The 15,963-nt window shown below is 44.3% G+C and overlaps 1 protein-coding gene and 1 long non-coding RNA gene across 6 annotated transcripts in view; one reads left to right on the forward strand and one right to left on the reverse strand.

Annotated features, from left to right (window-relative positions):
• The window catches only part of LOC123585549, a 253,585-nt gene extending 243,439 nt beyond the window's left edge, over window positions 1–10,146 (reverse strand). For all 4 annotated transcript variants that reach the window (XR_006706277.1, XR_006706278.1, XR_006706274.1 and 1 more), the window contains exon 1: window positions 9,834–10,146. This is a non-coding gene — a long non-coding RNA (uncharacterized LOC123585549). The remainder of the gene's footprint in view (window positions 1–9,833) is intronic.
• A 12-nt stretch (window positions 10,147–10,158) lies between these two features.
• Window positions 10,159–15,963, forward strand: part of SAMD12 (sterile alpha motif domain containing 12) — a 387,874-nt gene continuing 382,069 nt past the window's right edge. Inside the window, exon 1 of one of the 2 annotated variants that reach the window (XM_045453847.1) lies at window positions 10,159–10,286. In XM_045453847.1, the coding sequence (XP_045309803.1) occupies window positions 10,274–10,286 (13 nt within the window). In that variant the 5' untranslated portion in view covers window positions 10,159–10,273. Of the gene's footprint in view, window positions 10,287–11,096; window positions 11,242–15,963 lie in introns of those variants that run through there. The other variant, XM_045453846.1, reaches the window with a different exon arrangement.

Here is a 15,963-nt window from a genome sequence, read left to right on the forward strand (position 1 = left end):
CACCCAGATAAGTTTCTCAGATTCCTAGAACCACAGAAATTCTGTGAGAGGAAAAATTATTTTAAGCAACTAAATTTCGGGGGTTAATTTGTTAGATAGATAGCTGATCCTCAAAAAGCCCCTGACACAGATAAATTGTGGTCCATTTTATAGATGAGCAAATCAAGGGCAGAGACAGGACTTTGTTTCAATTCACCCAGCTGGTATGTGGTGAGAGGCAGACTTCAAACTCACATCTATAGTTTCCAGGGTACTTCTACTCTATCGCTGTGCCTCCATGGGCAAAGTCAACAATACATACAGCACATATAAGGCAACACCATAAGGAGCCAGGCCTCAGAGAAGCTTCATGGTTGGGTTAGTTTTTTTCCTGAGACCAGCCCAGGGGATCGGAACGAAGGACCCACCCCCACCTCCCACGCACATCAATCCAAGAGTCCATACAACCCACGAAGAGTTGTATGAGGAAGGCAAAGATCACCTTAGCAAATATACACTGCATCAGTTAAGACACCTGACATATTACACCATTAACATTCAAAACCATGGGGAAAAAATTAGCTGATAATATCCCTTGCACTCATAACATTTACGTTTCCAGCTTTTAGTTTTCCTGAACAAAATCAGACCTCACGGAGATAACTTTCACAAGCCACATATTTTCTGTAACAGTTACCACAGGCTGGAAAAAGCAAGGAGAAGGCAAATAATGGGGATGCTCTATGCTAATGCTCGCCTTATCTCACAAGGCACATCTTGGGTGCACTACATCCTTTCTCTCCCAGGTGCAATCTAAATCATCTCCCATGTCTCATTTTTCTTTAACTTCTTTGAGTTTGGCAGACATTAGGATTGAGCCCTAGATCATGCCTTCAGGTTTATGAGGACAGTAATCTGTCATCGGTAGCTGCAGTGCCTTTTATCGGGCCCTGGCTGCACAAATTCCCCTAACTCTGACTTTCTGACAACTGATGGACTTTTCTCATCTCTAACCACGAAGGCTCAACTTGATTCTTTTCTTTTGAGACAACACAATACGCTATTTTTTCTGCCCCTGGGAAAATAAGAAAGCATAGAGCTCGCTTCCTAAAAAGAAAAGGCTGTAGAAGTTTTATCCATGTTACTTGCTACCCTTCAAGGAAAGAGGCGTCAGGGTTGGGGTGGGGGCACTCCTTTGAGCCCACACCCCATATCAGTGTATCCAACTCCATGTTTTGACTTTTGAGGTCTGCCTCTCACCACATACCAGCTGGGTGAATTAAGCAAAGTCACGTCTCTGCCCTTGATTTGCTCATCTATAAAATGGAGAACAATTTATCTGTGTCAGGGGCTTTTTGAGGATCAGTTATCTATCTAACACATTAACCCAAATTTAGCCACTCTCCAAAGCTGCATATAGAAGAGACACAACATGTACAAAAACAGAAAGGCAACATAGTACGGTAGTCAAGCACATGGCCTCCAGAGCCAGAATGTCTGCATGTTTTTAAAGTACTCAGAATTTCTGGCAAATCGTAAGCACTCCATAATGTTTGATTCATGTAGGTAGGTTAAATTTATTGAACAAACTCCCATTTCTTTAGAGACCTACCTCTAAGATGGGAATTTTAATTTCCTCATTTAATCCTTGAAAAGCCAAGCAGCATATTAAGGTATTAGAGTCCAAAAGAAAAAGTTTGGAACAGTCTATCCGCCCCCCACATTCAGAATGAGGACTTTATTTTAAAGGCAGGATGTTTTGAATATACAGACATCTGCATAAAGATTTTCCTTGTAGTCTTTTCTTTATGCTCTAAGTTTGGCGTGCTAGGGAATTACTCCATAGGACTGTATACATAAAATTCCATGCCCTGTGTTTCAAGGGACAACGTAAGGTATTTGCAAGCACAAAGTTGCCCATTCCTGATTTTTACACTGTTTTTATTTGATAATCTAACCCCATCTCAACGCTGACTCCCTTTGTTAAATTTAGTTGTGCATTAGATGGGACCTCACTGGTAAACTAACTTCCTATGTCTCATGCCTGAAATGCTGTACCAAACTGTGGCATGTTTTCCTTCTCAGCCCTGCACATACATTCTTTTCCAGAACTGGCTGAAGACAGAAGTGTGGAGTCAGCAGTTGGTCTTTGGTAATAATCATTTTCACAAGTGCACCGAACACTGTGCAGAACACCGTGGCTACGTTCTTTTCATGGATTCTCCCCAGCGTAGCTCATGCTGCAGACTCAGGAACCAGCTCTGATAACGCCTCCCAGCTTTCTCACACCCACAGGAAATGACAATTCAGTGATGACTTTTGCGTATAGGAACAGTGCTTTGTCAAAGCCACTGATCCATTAGGCAAGGGGGACCTGGAGTCCTTAGAATTATATTCTTATTACTCAAGTGATTAGTTAAACCCACTCTACTTCCAACATCTGCTTTCTTTTGTGTAATTACCTTCACCATCACTTATTCCAACAACACTACATATTCAGAACACATGGACGGACACCCAACTGGGATTGGGTCCTACCTCTCACTCCTTAACAATTATGGCCACATTTACCTTTTTGCAAAGCCTAGCTTCTACTCTCTTCTATGGTAGGTGGTTCTCCAACTCTAGCATGAATTAATGTCACCTGGAGAACTTGTAACATCACACATTGCTGGGTCCCACCCCACTAGTTTCTGATTCTGTAGGTCTGGGTTGGGGCCCAAGAATTTGAACTTTTAACCACCTCCCAGATGATGTTCATTGTGTGGATCCAGGACCCAGACTTTGAGAACAACTGCTCTAGTTTATAAAAGACGGTACAAGATTCTGGTCTGTTCGTTGTGGGCTGAGTTGAATTGTATCCCCAAAATAAATGTGTAGAATTCCTAACCCCACATATTTGTGAATGTGACCTTATCTGGGAATAATATCTATCCAAAGACAATTAAGAAGCAGTAATACTGGGTTAGGGTCGGCCCTGAATCTAATGAGTGGTGCTCTTATAAGGAAGAGCGACCTAAAAAGTCAGAGACATACTCATGAGGAACAAGACCGTGTGATGACAAAGGCAAAGATACGAATGATGTAGCAACACACCATGGAACCTAAAGACTGCCAGCAACCACTAGAAACTAGGAAGAAGACAGGATTCTCCCGTAGAGACTTCAGAGGAAGTATGGCCCTGCCAATACTCTGATTTCAGACTTCTAGTTTCCCGGATGTGAAGGGATACATTTCTGTTGTCTTAAGCCACCCAGCTGGGTCACTTTGTTATGGCAACCACAGGAGACTCATACACAGCCACTGTGGAGATTGAGTAATTAACCCAACGTTTCATCCTTCCCCACATTCACATCCCTGCCACGGCTTCCTCATGGGCATAGTATATTTCCTCATGCCTTAATGATGAGATTGGTCATGTGACTTACATTGACAAATGACACAGGGAAAGAAGTGAACATGCCCCAGCTCTGAGCCAGGCCTTCAAAGTCTTGATGCTTCCTTTGCCCTCTTGTTCCTCTGCCGTTACTATGAGAGTAACGGTCCCTCCAGTAGCCACTGCCCCTCCGGCCTGAGGTAGAGCTACCCCAACCTGTCCTCAAAACTGCAGCGAGAAGTACAGCTACCCCAGCCTCCTCACTTGGCAACCAAGCCAAGCCTAAAGCAACAGAAATATTCCCATCCTGCACCCCCAACCCCCTAAAAAAACCCTTGCCTGGATCTGGGTTCTAGACATTGTTCTACCATGGTGCAACCTGGGCATGCTCTTTCTCTGCCCTGACTCTGAAATGAGAAGGCTCAGATTAATTTGTCTCTAAGTCAGTTTTCAATTGATCCCAGGTGTAGAAATGCCTACTTCTTCCAGCATGGACCATCACAACAAACAAAAACAAAACATTAACTTGAAGTTTCACTGGGGAGAATGTAGACCCAATCATGACCAGGTAGTTTATTCATGTAAGCAAACCAGAGTCCATCCCTGTCCTCTTGGAGCCAGGGGAAGTGCTTATGTTATTTAAACGAAACCCATGTCTGACTCCTCCAGCAGGGTAGCAGAGGGGATGGAGAGGAAGCCCACATTCAAAAGGCATGTTGCAAGACTCTATGACAAGACTCGGTGTCAGGTTAACAGAACATGTGACAGAGGGGAATGCCAAATATCTCTTCTTCCTGAGGCGGTTTTGTCTCTGTCCCTTTAACAAGAGTGCTCAATAGAAGCTTCCAATTAGAATCTCCTGAAATACTTAAAAAACTTGAAAAAAGAAAAAAAAATGCTGGTGGTGAGAATCCTACCTCCAGAGATTCTGATTTCCTTGATCAGCATTAAAATCATTTTTTTAAACTGTCCCCGCCAACAAAAACAGGTCCCATATAACTCTCTGCTGTGTACAGGATGCATCCTGTATTAGTTTCTATTGCTGCATAACAAACTAACAGATTAACAGACAGAAAATAAGCATATTTAGGGGCACCTGCGTGGCTCAGTTGGTTAAGTGTCCGACTCTTGGTTTTGGCTCAGGTCATGATTTCATGGGTTTGTGGGTTCAAGCCCCACATTGGGCTCCATGCTGACAGTGTGGAGCCTGCTTCGGATTCTCATTTCTCATGCTCCCTCTCTCTCTGCCCCTCCCCTGATCACTCTCTCGTTCTCTCAAAAAAAAAAAAAAAAAAAAAAGGAAGTACATTTAGCAGCTTAAAACAATATTGATTTACTAGCTCACAGTTCTGTAGCTAAGAGGGATGTGTGGACTCACTTGTGTTCTATGTTCGGGTTTTACAAGACCTGAGTCAAAGTGTCAGGTGGGTTGAATGCTTATCTGAAGTCTCTGGGGAAGAATCCATTTCCAGGCTCATTCAAGTTGTTAGCAGAATCCAGTTCCTTATACCTATAGGACTGAGGCCCTTTTTTCCTTGCCGCTGTCTGCCAGGGACCACTTATATCCCTACTCACACGCCTCTCTCTTCAAAGGAGTAACCTATGTGTTGAGTCTTCTTCATGCCTAGAATCTCTTTGAGTGTCTCTTCTGCCCTCCTCTTTTGCTACCAGTTAGAGAAAATGCTTTCTTTTTTATTTTTATTTTTAACGTTTCTTTATTTTTGAGACAGAGAGAGACAGAGCATGAACGGGGGAGGGTCAGAGAGAGGGAGACACAGAATCTGAACAGGATCCAGGCTCTGAGCGGTCAGCACAGACCCTGACGGGGGGCTCGAACTCACGGACCACGAAATCATGACCTGAGCCGAAGTCGGCCGCTTAACCGACTGAGCCACCCAGGCGCCCTGAGAAAATGCTTTCTTGATTGACTATATTAGGCCCACTTGGATAGTCTTCTACTTTTAAAGTCAACTGTGTCTTTTAACATAACACAATCACAGGAGGAAAGACTTGTCACATACACGAGTTCAGGGGAAAATGGTATGGAATCTTAAGGGCCATTTCTAGAAATTCAGCCTGCCATATATTACAAACATCTAGACAAGGACCTAGTGCTTAGTAGGTCTTCAAAACATAACTTATTAAATGGAATGGAATCAACCCCCACTTTACTGTGGCAAAGAAAGAGAAGGCATGGATAATCAGAGTGGCTGATGAATGGGTCATTTATCACGTTTAACTGAATCTAAGCATACATTACTTCTTATCAATTTTCACTGGAGTATCTCTCACACACATACACACTTCACAAATCAGATACATATGGCTTAATACCTTTCACAAACATTATACACATGTCTAAACAATGGACAGCTGGGGCGCCTGGGTGGCTCAGTCGGTTAAGCATCTGACTTCGGCTCAGGTCATGATCTCGCGGTCCGTGAGTTCAAGCCCCGCATCAGGCTCTGTGCTGACAGGTCAGAGCCTGGAGCCTGTTTCAAATTCTGTGTCTCCCTCTCTCTCTGACCCTCCCCCGTTCATGCTGTCTCTCCCTGTCTCAAAAATAAGTACATGTTAAAAAAAATTAAAAAAAAATAAAATAAAAAAATAAACAGCGGACAGCTGAAGAATCACAATACCCCAGCATTCCAGATGCCCTCATGGGCCTTCCTTCCAGTTACTAACCATTCCCTGCTCTTATACTCCCCCCCTCACACACTTAGGGAACCACTACCCTGACTTCTAATGCCATAGATTTTGTCCAGTTTTTGAATTTTACATAAAATGGAATCACACAAATGTACTTCTTTTCGTCTGGCTTTTTTGGTTCAGCATCTTACCTGTGTGTTGTGGTAGGAAGGCTCTAAGATGACTCCCAATGATCCAATCTCCTGATATTTATGGCTTCCCCTTGAGTAACTTACATCTAACCAATAGATGACAACATGGCAACATTGAGGGGATGGGACTTCTATGATTAAGTAACAAAAGGTTGTGACTTTAATCTTGTTAGCAAACTCTATTTCCCTTTCTTAGCTTGTGTGTTTCAATGAAGCAGCCTGCCGTGTTGGAAAGGCTCTTGTGGCAAAGTACTAAGGGCGGCCTCTGGCCAACAGCCAGCAAAGAACTGAAGCCTTCCATCCAACAGCCTGTGAGGAAGTGAGTTCCACTAATGACCATGTGAACTTGGAAGCTTAAGCTTCCCAAGTTGAGCCTTCAGATGACTTTGGCCCAGGCAACACCTTGATTGCAACCTGTAAAAGACCATGAAATGGGACACCTCGGTGGCTCAGTTGGTTAAGTATCCAACTCTTGGTTTTGGCTAGGTTATGATCTCACAGTTCGTAGGTTCAAGCCCTGCATCGGGCTCTGTGCTGATAGTGCGGAGATTGCTTGGGATTTCTCTCTCCCTCTCTCTGTGCTCCTCCCTGGCTTGCGTGGGTGCGCTCTTTCTCTCTCCCTCTCTCTGAAAAAATTAAAACAAAACAAAACAAAAAACCGTGAAGCAGAAATTCCAGCTAAGCTATGCCCAAATCTCTTTTCCACAGAAACTGAGGTAATAAAAGGGTGTTATTATAAGCCACTCAATTTTGCGGTGATTTGTCACCAGCAATAGACACCTAATGCATGTGGTTTATCTTTGTTGTTGTATGCAGTTGTAATTCATTCATTTCCATTACTTTATTGTAGAATTTGCTAAAACTTTTTTTCTGTAAGGGATAGGAAATATTTTAAGTTTAACAGGCCAAAAAGCAAAACTGAAGCTATTATGTAGGTACTTCTATATAATTTTCACAAGTGACAAGATATTCTTCTTTTTCCCCCAACCATTTAAACATGTAAAATCCAAACTTAGCTCATGAACAAGACAGAGATAGGCAGCAGGCCATATTTGGTCCATGGGGCATGGTCTGCTCACCTGCAGGACAGGTTGGTTTGTTTACACCACAGCTCATTTATCTAGTGTTGATTAACATCTGGGCTGTTTCCAGTTTGTAGCTATTACAAATAATATAGCCATGAACATTCCTGTATATGTCTTTTGGAGATGTGTATGCATATCTGTCTGCTATACACCTATAAAAGGAACTACTGGGTCACAGGATAAGCGTATATTTGACTTAATAAGCCAAATGGTTTTCCAAAGTGGTTGCATCAATTTGCACAACAACAGCAGTATTTATGAGTTCTTACTGCCTCACAGTCTTGCCAAGAGTTGGTATTTTCTGTCTTTTCCTTTTGGCCATTCTAGTGGGAATTGTTTCCCCCTACTCCCCCAGATGATCAACCAGAATTGAAAACCCCAGGTTAACTTCTGCTTATCCTTCATTAGGCTGGACAATATGATACTGCTCTATTTCTAGGTTAAAAAAAAAAAAAAGAATTCAGTATTGGCTATTTTTTATTGGTTAAATTAATACTTCCTTCACATCTTATATTTATACTAAAAGTGAAACTTAAACAAGAATGCACATCAATTGAGAAAGGTCTTAAATATTTGAGTTGAAATAAAGTTTTTAAATTAAAAGTGGATTTCAGTGGCTCTTATTTATTTTTTAATGCTTATTTATTTTTGAGAGAGAGAGACAGGGTGCAAGTGAGGGAAGGGCAGAGAGGGAGGGAGACATGGAATCTGAAGCAGGCTCCAGGCTCTGTCAGCATAGAGCCTGATGGGGGGCTTGAACTCACAAACCTTGAGATCACGGCCTGAGCCGAAGTCAGAAACTCAACCGACTGAGCCACCCAGGTGCTCCCAGGGACTTTTACATTTTAGTATCACCCAGATCCTTAAAAGCTTAAAAACAGACCAATGATTTTCACCTTCACTGCACATAGAATCACCTGTGGGTTTTTAAAACTTAATTGTCCCTATCCAAACACTCAGAAATCCAGATTCTGTGAGATTAACTTGAAGCTTTAAAATGTGTGCTTGGAAAAGACTGGTGCACAGACAAGGTCAAGAACCACTGATATTGCCTATCCATTGGTTTTTTTTCCCCAAACATTTCTAAGGAAAAACTTAATGCTTTGGTGATGTTACATACATGAGAGGGGAGAGAAACACCCAGATTTCACTTCCGTCCATATATTTTTTTAAGTAATCTCTACACCCAATATGGAGTTCAAACTTACAACCCTGAGATCAAGGGTTGTGTGCTCCACCAACTGAGCCATCCAGGTGCCCCTTGTTCCTCCCAGATTTTAAAATGCTTGGTTGCATATTAAGTTGGAAAAATGATTTTACCAATGGCAAATACCCACTGTGTCTCACTGAAAAGGTCTCTGGCTACCGCACCAAAGATGGAAATCTTGGGTTTGATTTGCACACAGCTCTACAGACTCACAGTTAAAGTATCACCAACGGCATTTAACGGTTACACACAGGTATTCTAAAAGTACCCAGACACAGGGGGAGGGGAAAATAAAAGGAAAAAAGAAAAAAAAGGACCCAGACACAGTCATATTACCAGATAGCAGGACTAGGCACATACTCCATGACCAGAAAAGCAGGTGTGCATGTACACCCTCAGAAACAAAATTATTTAAAAAAAAATTTATGACCAAGATAAAATCTAACTAGTCATCTTTTGGGAAGAATCAAATCTTTATACTTCCTTAGAGTTATTTTCCAGAGTAGTTTTTAGATAGATAGGGATAGTGATATATCTAACGATATAGAACCATTGCAACTTTCAAGCTCAAGACCTTTAAAAGTCTTGCTGCAGTCCTGAATCAGATTTTTTCCGCAAGACCCTTCCATTATCTCTACCAGCCATAACTGCATCGACATTTCTACATGCAAGAAGAAAAGAAAAGAAAAGAAAAGAAAAGAAAAGAAAAGAAAAGAAAAGAAAAGAAAAAAGAAAAAGGTCTGGGAACGTCATTTTTATCAGTATTTACCAGCTCTGGAATTCTATTGCCCTCCACGTGATTCTTTCCCCTGTCTGCTTATAGCAACCCAACACCTGGAGTTAGGACACAGGGTCAGAAGCTGAAAGTACACTAATTCTTAGGCGCTGTTAATTATTAGGCCCTACCACAGACCGTCAACTGGCTTCCAGGCCAAACAAGCTGAAAGCCTCCTAGTTGGGAAGCAAGACAGCCTTCCATCATCTGACATCCTCAGGTGGAATTTGATTCTCAATAATCCCTTGAGGCTGATGCCTGTTCAGTGTTTTCAAGCCATCCCCACTCCGTTTTAAGTGTTTATACACCTGTACAACTTGGAGGATTAGACGACGGCTACGTCACCTGGCGGTTTTCTCCAGAACCCCGCGTATTCCAGGGCGCAGAGGAACAAGTTTGAACCGCACCCGGGCAGCGGCTCTCTGGCCCAGGCGGGAACCACTGCCAGCCGGAGCTCTGCTCCGCTTACTAAATGACTGGCCAAGCACGCCGGCGAACAGGCCCAGAAGATTCCACCACAGACCCAGCTACCCCCTGCCCTCCGCACGACCCCTGCCTGCCAGGTGCTTACCCACTTCCAATTGTCCGCGAAGAGCTCAATTTCGGGTCTCTATTCGGCGCCGAACGAAACCCAGCGCACGGCATCCTGGGAAATGTAGTCCTCGCCACGCCCGGGGGTCGCTGGCTCTGCCCGCGAGACGCCCCCCAGGAGGGATTATTCTGCCTAGGCGGGCTGAGGCCGGAGCTGCCGTCTGAGTGTGGAGACGGAGCAGTTCCCCGCGGAGGATTCGGGGTGCTCTCGCGGGTCGGAGGGAAGTGAGAGAACTACACTTCCCGGGCCGCCCTGCGCCGAGCCGAGCCGGCAGCCTCGCTTTGCGTGACCGCGGCAGGTTGGTCCTGGAGCAGATGAGCGCAGAATATTTAGGCGAAAGCGCGAGGAGGGGGGAGCGCGGGGCAGGAGGAGTACCTCGGCCGAGAAAATTATGCATGCGTTAGGGAAGCTCTAGGAGAATGGCTGTGGAAGGTAAGGGACGCTTGGGCATTTTAAGCTCCCTCTTAACCCGCGCACCCCACTACACACATCCCTGATGAATCCTGGGGAACGTGGGGAGGAGAGGAAAGAGGGTGGTGGCGAGCGGGCCCTTTCCTCCTACACCTCTTGGCACTCACCTGAGTCCCGGAAGGCAAATAGGCGCTTTCTTCAGTTGCTTTAGAAAGACATGTAGGTGCGCAGGACTTTGGGGTTGGAGGCAAACAGTACCTCTGATGCGAAACGATGTGCTGGAAGTGGGAAAATCGGAGAGACGGGCATGAGGTCTCAGCTCCGAGGTGTCCCTTTCGCTGTCCCCTCTAACCGGGGCGGGCTGGGTGGCCGCAGGACTGGGAATGCCCATTTTGTAACACCCCCTCCCCCCACGTGGGAGAGGACCCCCCGGCCGGGTGCGTCATCGGGAAGCATGGACTTCGATTGGGTCCAGGGCCCCTACATGCGCACCCGACAGCGGTAGCAGCGGATGTACTCAGAGGGTGGAGGTGCCCCTACACCTGTCTCTGTTTATACCACCATCCCGGGGTTAGCAAAGTTTACAAAAAAGAAATGGAATCAGCCAGGAATAAAAAAGAATAGCCAGCCTCCTCCGTTGGGGTGAATCCTTTCCTTTGAAGATACCTTCCTCTTTTTCTAGTGTGATTTTGGCCTTTTGGCTTGGCGGTTGGAGCTCTACGATACTGCCTCTCCTGAACCTCCTGGTTGGAAGCAGGGACAGGAGGTTTGTGAGGGATCCCGAAGTTTTACTTCAGAATATCTTACCTTGGAACACAAGACTTTTTTGTGTGCAGGGTAATTTATGGGGAAATATATGTGGACCAGATGTGTTTGTGATGTCAAATTGGAGGTCAAAGTGTGCCTGAATGATAAAAATGCAATAATTATGGGACTGAAGTTACCTGCAGAGTTATGGTTCCTGAGTGTGCCTCAGGTAAGAGGGGAACTGGGGCAGGAAAATGAGGGCATGCCCGCCTACCGCATCTGGCTCCTTGCCAAGGGGAAATGAGCCCGTTCCTTGTAGGCTAGAGGCAAGAGGGAGCCACAAGGGCTTGCTTCCCTCACCCCTTCCTGCCCCAGGAGAGAACAATTGAACTACTCTGACTCCTGCTCTCATAACTATTTAACCACCTGAAGTGGCAACAACCCAGTTTCTGTGCTCAGTACGTTAACTCAAAAAACTATTGCCTTTGGGCTGAGGTTCAGAGTTTCCCAGTTGGCTACTTTTAGTTACCTATTTATTAATATACTCACATATATAGTTTCTATATTACATATATAGCATACATGGTTTTGAAAAAATAGCCAAAATAAGCTTCCTGTGCAAATATAATAATGTGAGAATCAGGCTTCATGCATTGGTACAGTTGATGGTGAGTGAAAAAAGCTAACAGAGGATAAGGATCATCTTGAGCTTCAGGTCAAGGGTAAGTTGACCTGCTGGCACCCCTTCTGCCTCACCCTTCAGCTGACCTTGATTATCCTCTTTTTCTCTTCACTCTTCTGTGTTCCCAAGTGAGGGACACTCCCATGGTTGCCAGTCCACAGTGCATTTGAAAAGAATGTCCTGCTTGCTGTAAGAAGTCTAAAATTAGTCATATTTCTTGTCTGGTGGGTTATTATATCAGCAAAGGCAGACCTTGCAAAAACAAGGGCTTTGGAATGAAGTACACGTGGACTGCAGAGGCTTATTTTATTTTGTAGAGATTTACTGGTTCAAGTGCTTGTCTAGTAAACAGGAGATCCTGAGTTTGAATCACAATGAGGTCTCCACTTGAGGAATGAAGGAAGTAGTTTAAAGTTTGGCTGCAAATAGGATTCCTAGCTCAGTTTTTGCGAAGGCTGTTTGCTCAGCCTAGACCGGGCTCTTCCTGGCTGCTCTCACCTGATCTTTAAAGGCTCAGGGAAAACTTTACTTCCTCTGCGAACCTGACTCAGCCCTGCCTTCCAGTTCTCTGCCCTAGTCTATGGGAGGGGCTTCTGCACTGAGCTTCCCTAGTACCTGTGGTTACACCTATTTTAACATCTCCAAACTTAATCTCTCACTGGAGTATAAGACTAACCCCTTGGGGCTTGGGACCTTATATTCCCAGCCAGTAGCACAGTACCAGACCCTTAGTAGGTACTCATAAATGCTTATGGAATGTATGGGAAATAAACTCATGGCCACTTTTGTAACTGACTCCATAAGTGTGCATGGGGCTTTCTTAGTCCAAGTGTCATAAAATCAAGGACTTTCTGAGAGATTTGAAGGTAGGAGAGACTCTTAAAGGAAGTTCCCCTCTCCTCAGTTTTTAGTCCTGATACTCAAAGAATCTGATAGAATAGTACTCATCCAGGGAGTCTTGAACTTCCTAGCTCATGGCTGGGATATATTGGGACTGTTGTTCCTATTTTTTGTCCATAGGCCAGGGATGCTGTATGTCCCTCAGTGCATGGCCATCCCATGCAAAGTTCACAACCCCAAACTAGGTAACAACCCATGTCCCTAAGTTCATTGAAAAACATTGATTGGGAGAAGGAATTTTGCCAGAGGAACTGGAGTAGGAAATACAATATGTGTTACTTAACATCTGAACTTTAGTTTCTGAATCTGGGAAAAAGGACACAGTACTGTTTACTTCCTAGGAAAGTTGAGAGGATTTAATAAAGGAGAGGCCTTATAGGAGGGTACTTAGAACATAGATCCTTAGTAAATGTTTTTGTATTCCCATCCTTTAAAAAAAAAAAAGGTTTACTATTTGGCATGTTTTTGTGTTCTGAATTTTCACTTATTCACACAAGTCTAATTAGCAAATTAGAAGGTGTTTTATTTTATCATGTGTAACCTGTTTGGTTAAGTAAGCTTGACCTTGTGTTAAATATAAAGTGTTAGAAGTGTTAAAAGTGTTAAGAACAAATAGGGAGCTGATTCATTTTGTTGAACCTGTAGCCTTGAGTTTAAGATGATAAAGAGGTGCCCTATGTTTTATGGCCACCCTGGATTGTGTTTTCTTCTCTGAATTTCATTACGACATCCTGTTTCTATTCCCTAGCCTGGTTGCGACCCATGCCTTGCATTTATGGGCAGCTGGGCAGCTTAGAGTTGTACCTTCCAGCCATAGAATGCATGGTCTGCATTCAGGTTGGGATTATATTTACATCCATTGTCTTTTTTGAAAAAAAAATTGTAGTAAATTACCCCAAATAGCTGGAAAAACTAGGGCCACCAGGGAGGAGGTAGCACGCAGAAACAACAAAGTAATCCATTCTCCATGGACAGACTGTATAGATGATTGTGTCCGTGAGGTGATGTTTTTAACAGAAATAGATTGCATTATTATACAGGGAACAGAAAAAGTGGACTCATCAGGGACAGTGTTTTATTCATCTCTGTAGTCCAAGGTTGGTGCCTGGCACTCGGAGGACTGCAGGAATTGTTCATGAATGGAGTAGAAATGCCCCGAAGCAAGCGAAGGGTATTCCTAATCTTTGTTCTCATTTCCTTTCCTGCTTGCTTCATCCTTAGAGCTGCATTTAAAAAAGTGAGTAGATAAACATTGTAGTGTTTCTATTCCAGATGTAATAGACTTGTCTCTCTTATGTGGCAGAAAAATGACTTCCAATATTCAGCACTTCACCTCCCTAAAGATTTCAAATGGAAAGTTATATGCTCTAAATGACATCTGTGTTAAGGAATCTGAATTTCCCATCCTAAATGAACAAACTGGCTATCAAATGGCCTCTAAGTCATTCAAGGTTCAGGTTCTGTAGTTTCTCTCCTGCAAAAGAGTAAAAACAAAAAACAAAACAAAACAAAAAAAAACCTGCCCATGACCAAGGTATTGTAAGGATACATGACAGCAGCTGGAGGAGAGGGCAAAGGAGATAGTCAAACACTCCTAGCAAAGAGAAGCTGTTTTAAGTGATGGCTCTCTACCCTGCTATCCTGTTTGCATTCAGAACCAGGTCACAGACTCCCGACGGGAGATAAAAATGTCTTTATTACAGGACTCCTCGGGCTGGTTTGTTTGGCTACGGGTTGGATGATAAAGCAGACTTGCTGATCTTGCACCCAAGCAGGGAACTTGCCCCTCATGGAGGTACCTGCCCCTGTAACAGCCTGAGGAGCCATGAGAACATGGGCTCCTGCAGCAGGCAGGTGGGACTCAAAGGGAAGGAGAGCGACCAGAGCCACATATGCTTTTTTCCCTTTCATAGATGTGTTTCTATAGTTGTCTCCTTTCTGAAAAGAACCTGTGAGAGTGGAGAGAGACCAGAAGTGTCCGCGTGGATTTCCCCTCTTATGAAACCTGGAACAAGGAGGAAGATGGCCCTCCATGCTAGCCCCCCCCAACATTTTTCTAAGTGCATTTTCTTCTTGAGAACATTGTAACACCTCTTGTACTTGGTGGTGCTCGTGCTGTCTGCAGGTGGGCCTGTCTTCAGCCTGGGCCGTGGTAGACCCTTGGTGAATTTTGTTGAATGAGGGAAGACAACAAATTAGTGGGTAGGGTTATGGATGCTTCTGATTGCCCCAGTAGCTCTTTAGATCACCGAGGAGAACTCCCCTCTGTGTTCACCTACAGAGTAGGGCTGTAGAAGCGGTAGGAGCGTGTAGACCGGTTTCCATAAGCAGCTCTTCCCTGTGCATGGTGATGTTACTGTTCAACTAACTGCCTGATTCTCTTCCATTTCACTTTTCCCCAAGGGGTTTTTTTTTTTTTTTTTCCTTTTCCTTTTTTTTTTTTTTCTTCTAAATTTATTTTGTTTTCTGGCCCAGAAGATTGGACTTTACTGTACCAGCAGCTTGTATTAATCACTTTTTTTTTTTTTTTTTTAAAGACCTGGGAGTGGTGAATCGAAGCTCGTCATCAAAAATTCTTGTCTAGAGTGTGAGAAGCGGGGCCTCAAACCCTGCCACTGTGCTTGCCAAGGCTGGTTCCTGCCACTCCTGTCACTTCTTTGGGACCTCTCAGCCAGTTCAGACAGGGTGTCAGTTTAATCCTATTCTTGCCTGGCCTGGCCTGGGCCCTTTCCTTCTCCTGTCTTGCTGTACTCCGGAGCCAGAAGAAACGAGGGCTGGTGTTCATAGTGGGGAGATCGTGTAGAACGTTGTTGCCATGTTCTGTTACGCTGAGTCACGGTAGATGCTGTGGTGACCTACTGGAGGGGCAGCCCGGGGTCTGAAGCTGGTGCTTGAACTCGAGGGAGTGTCACGTGTTGTGCCTTTAACTAGGAGAAAGGTAGGGAATTGCAAACTCCTTGGCATCGTAGAGGTTTTGCATTTTCTGTGTGCAGGGAACTTGACTAAATGTGGGGGGAGGAGTCAATAAAGAAGGGAGCTTAGCCTGTTCTGTACCCGCCCCCATCATCCCTTTGCTGAAGGGAGACAAGAAGCAGATGAGGTGGAATGATAGAAGTGCTAATAAGTAAAAGCACAAACAACGTGATGTGGGAGGTCTGAGAACAAATGGAGCATCTAGTTCTGAACTGGATGGGATAGCCTTGCCAGAGGAGTAGCATCAAGCGAGCTTTGGACCAGGATATTGATGGCTGGGGAATGGGGGGAAAGGCATAAAACAGGGGTGTATGTAGAGTATGTTCCACCTAATGGGTCCCCCCCCCCCACCCCCCAAGGTCCTGGTGTTGTGCTTATTTAGCCCTTTATGGACAG

Source organism: Leopardus geoffroyi, chromosome C3 (assembly GCF_018350155.1).
Source record: "Leopardus geoffroyi isolate Oge1 chromosome C3, O.geoffroyi_Oge1_pat1.0, whole genome shotgun sequence".
NCBI classification, from domain to species: domain Eukaryota; kingdom Metazoa; phylum Chordata; class Mammalia; order Carnivora; family Felidae; genus Leopardus; species Leopardus geoffroyi.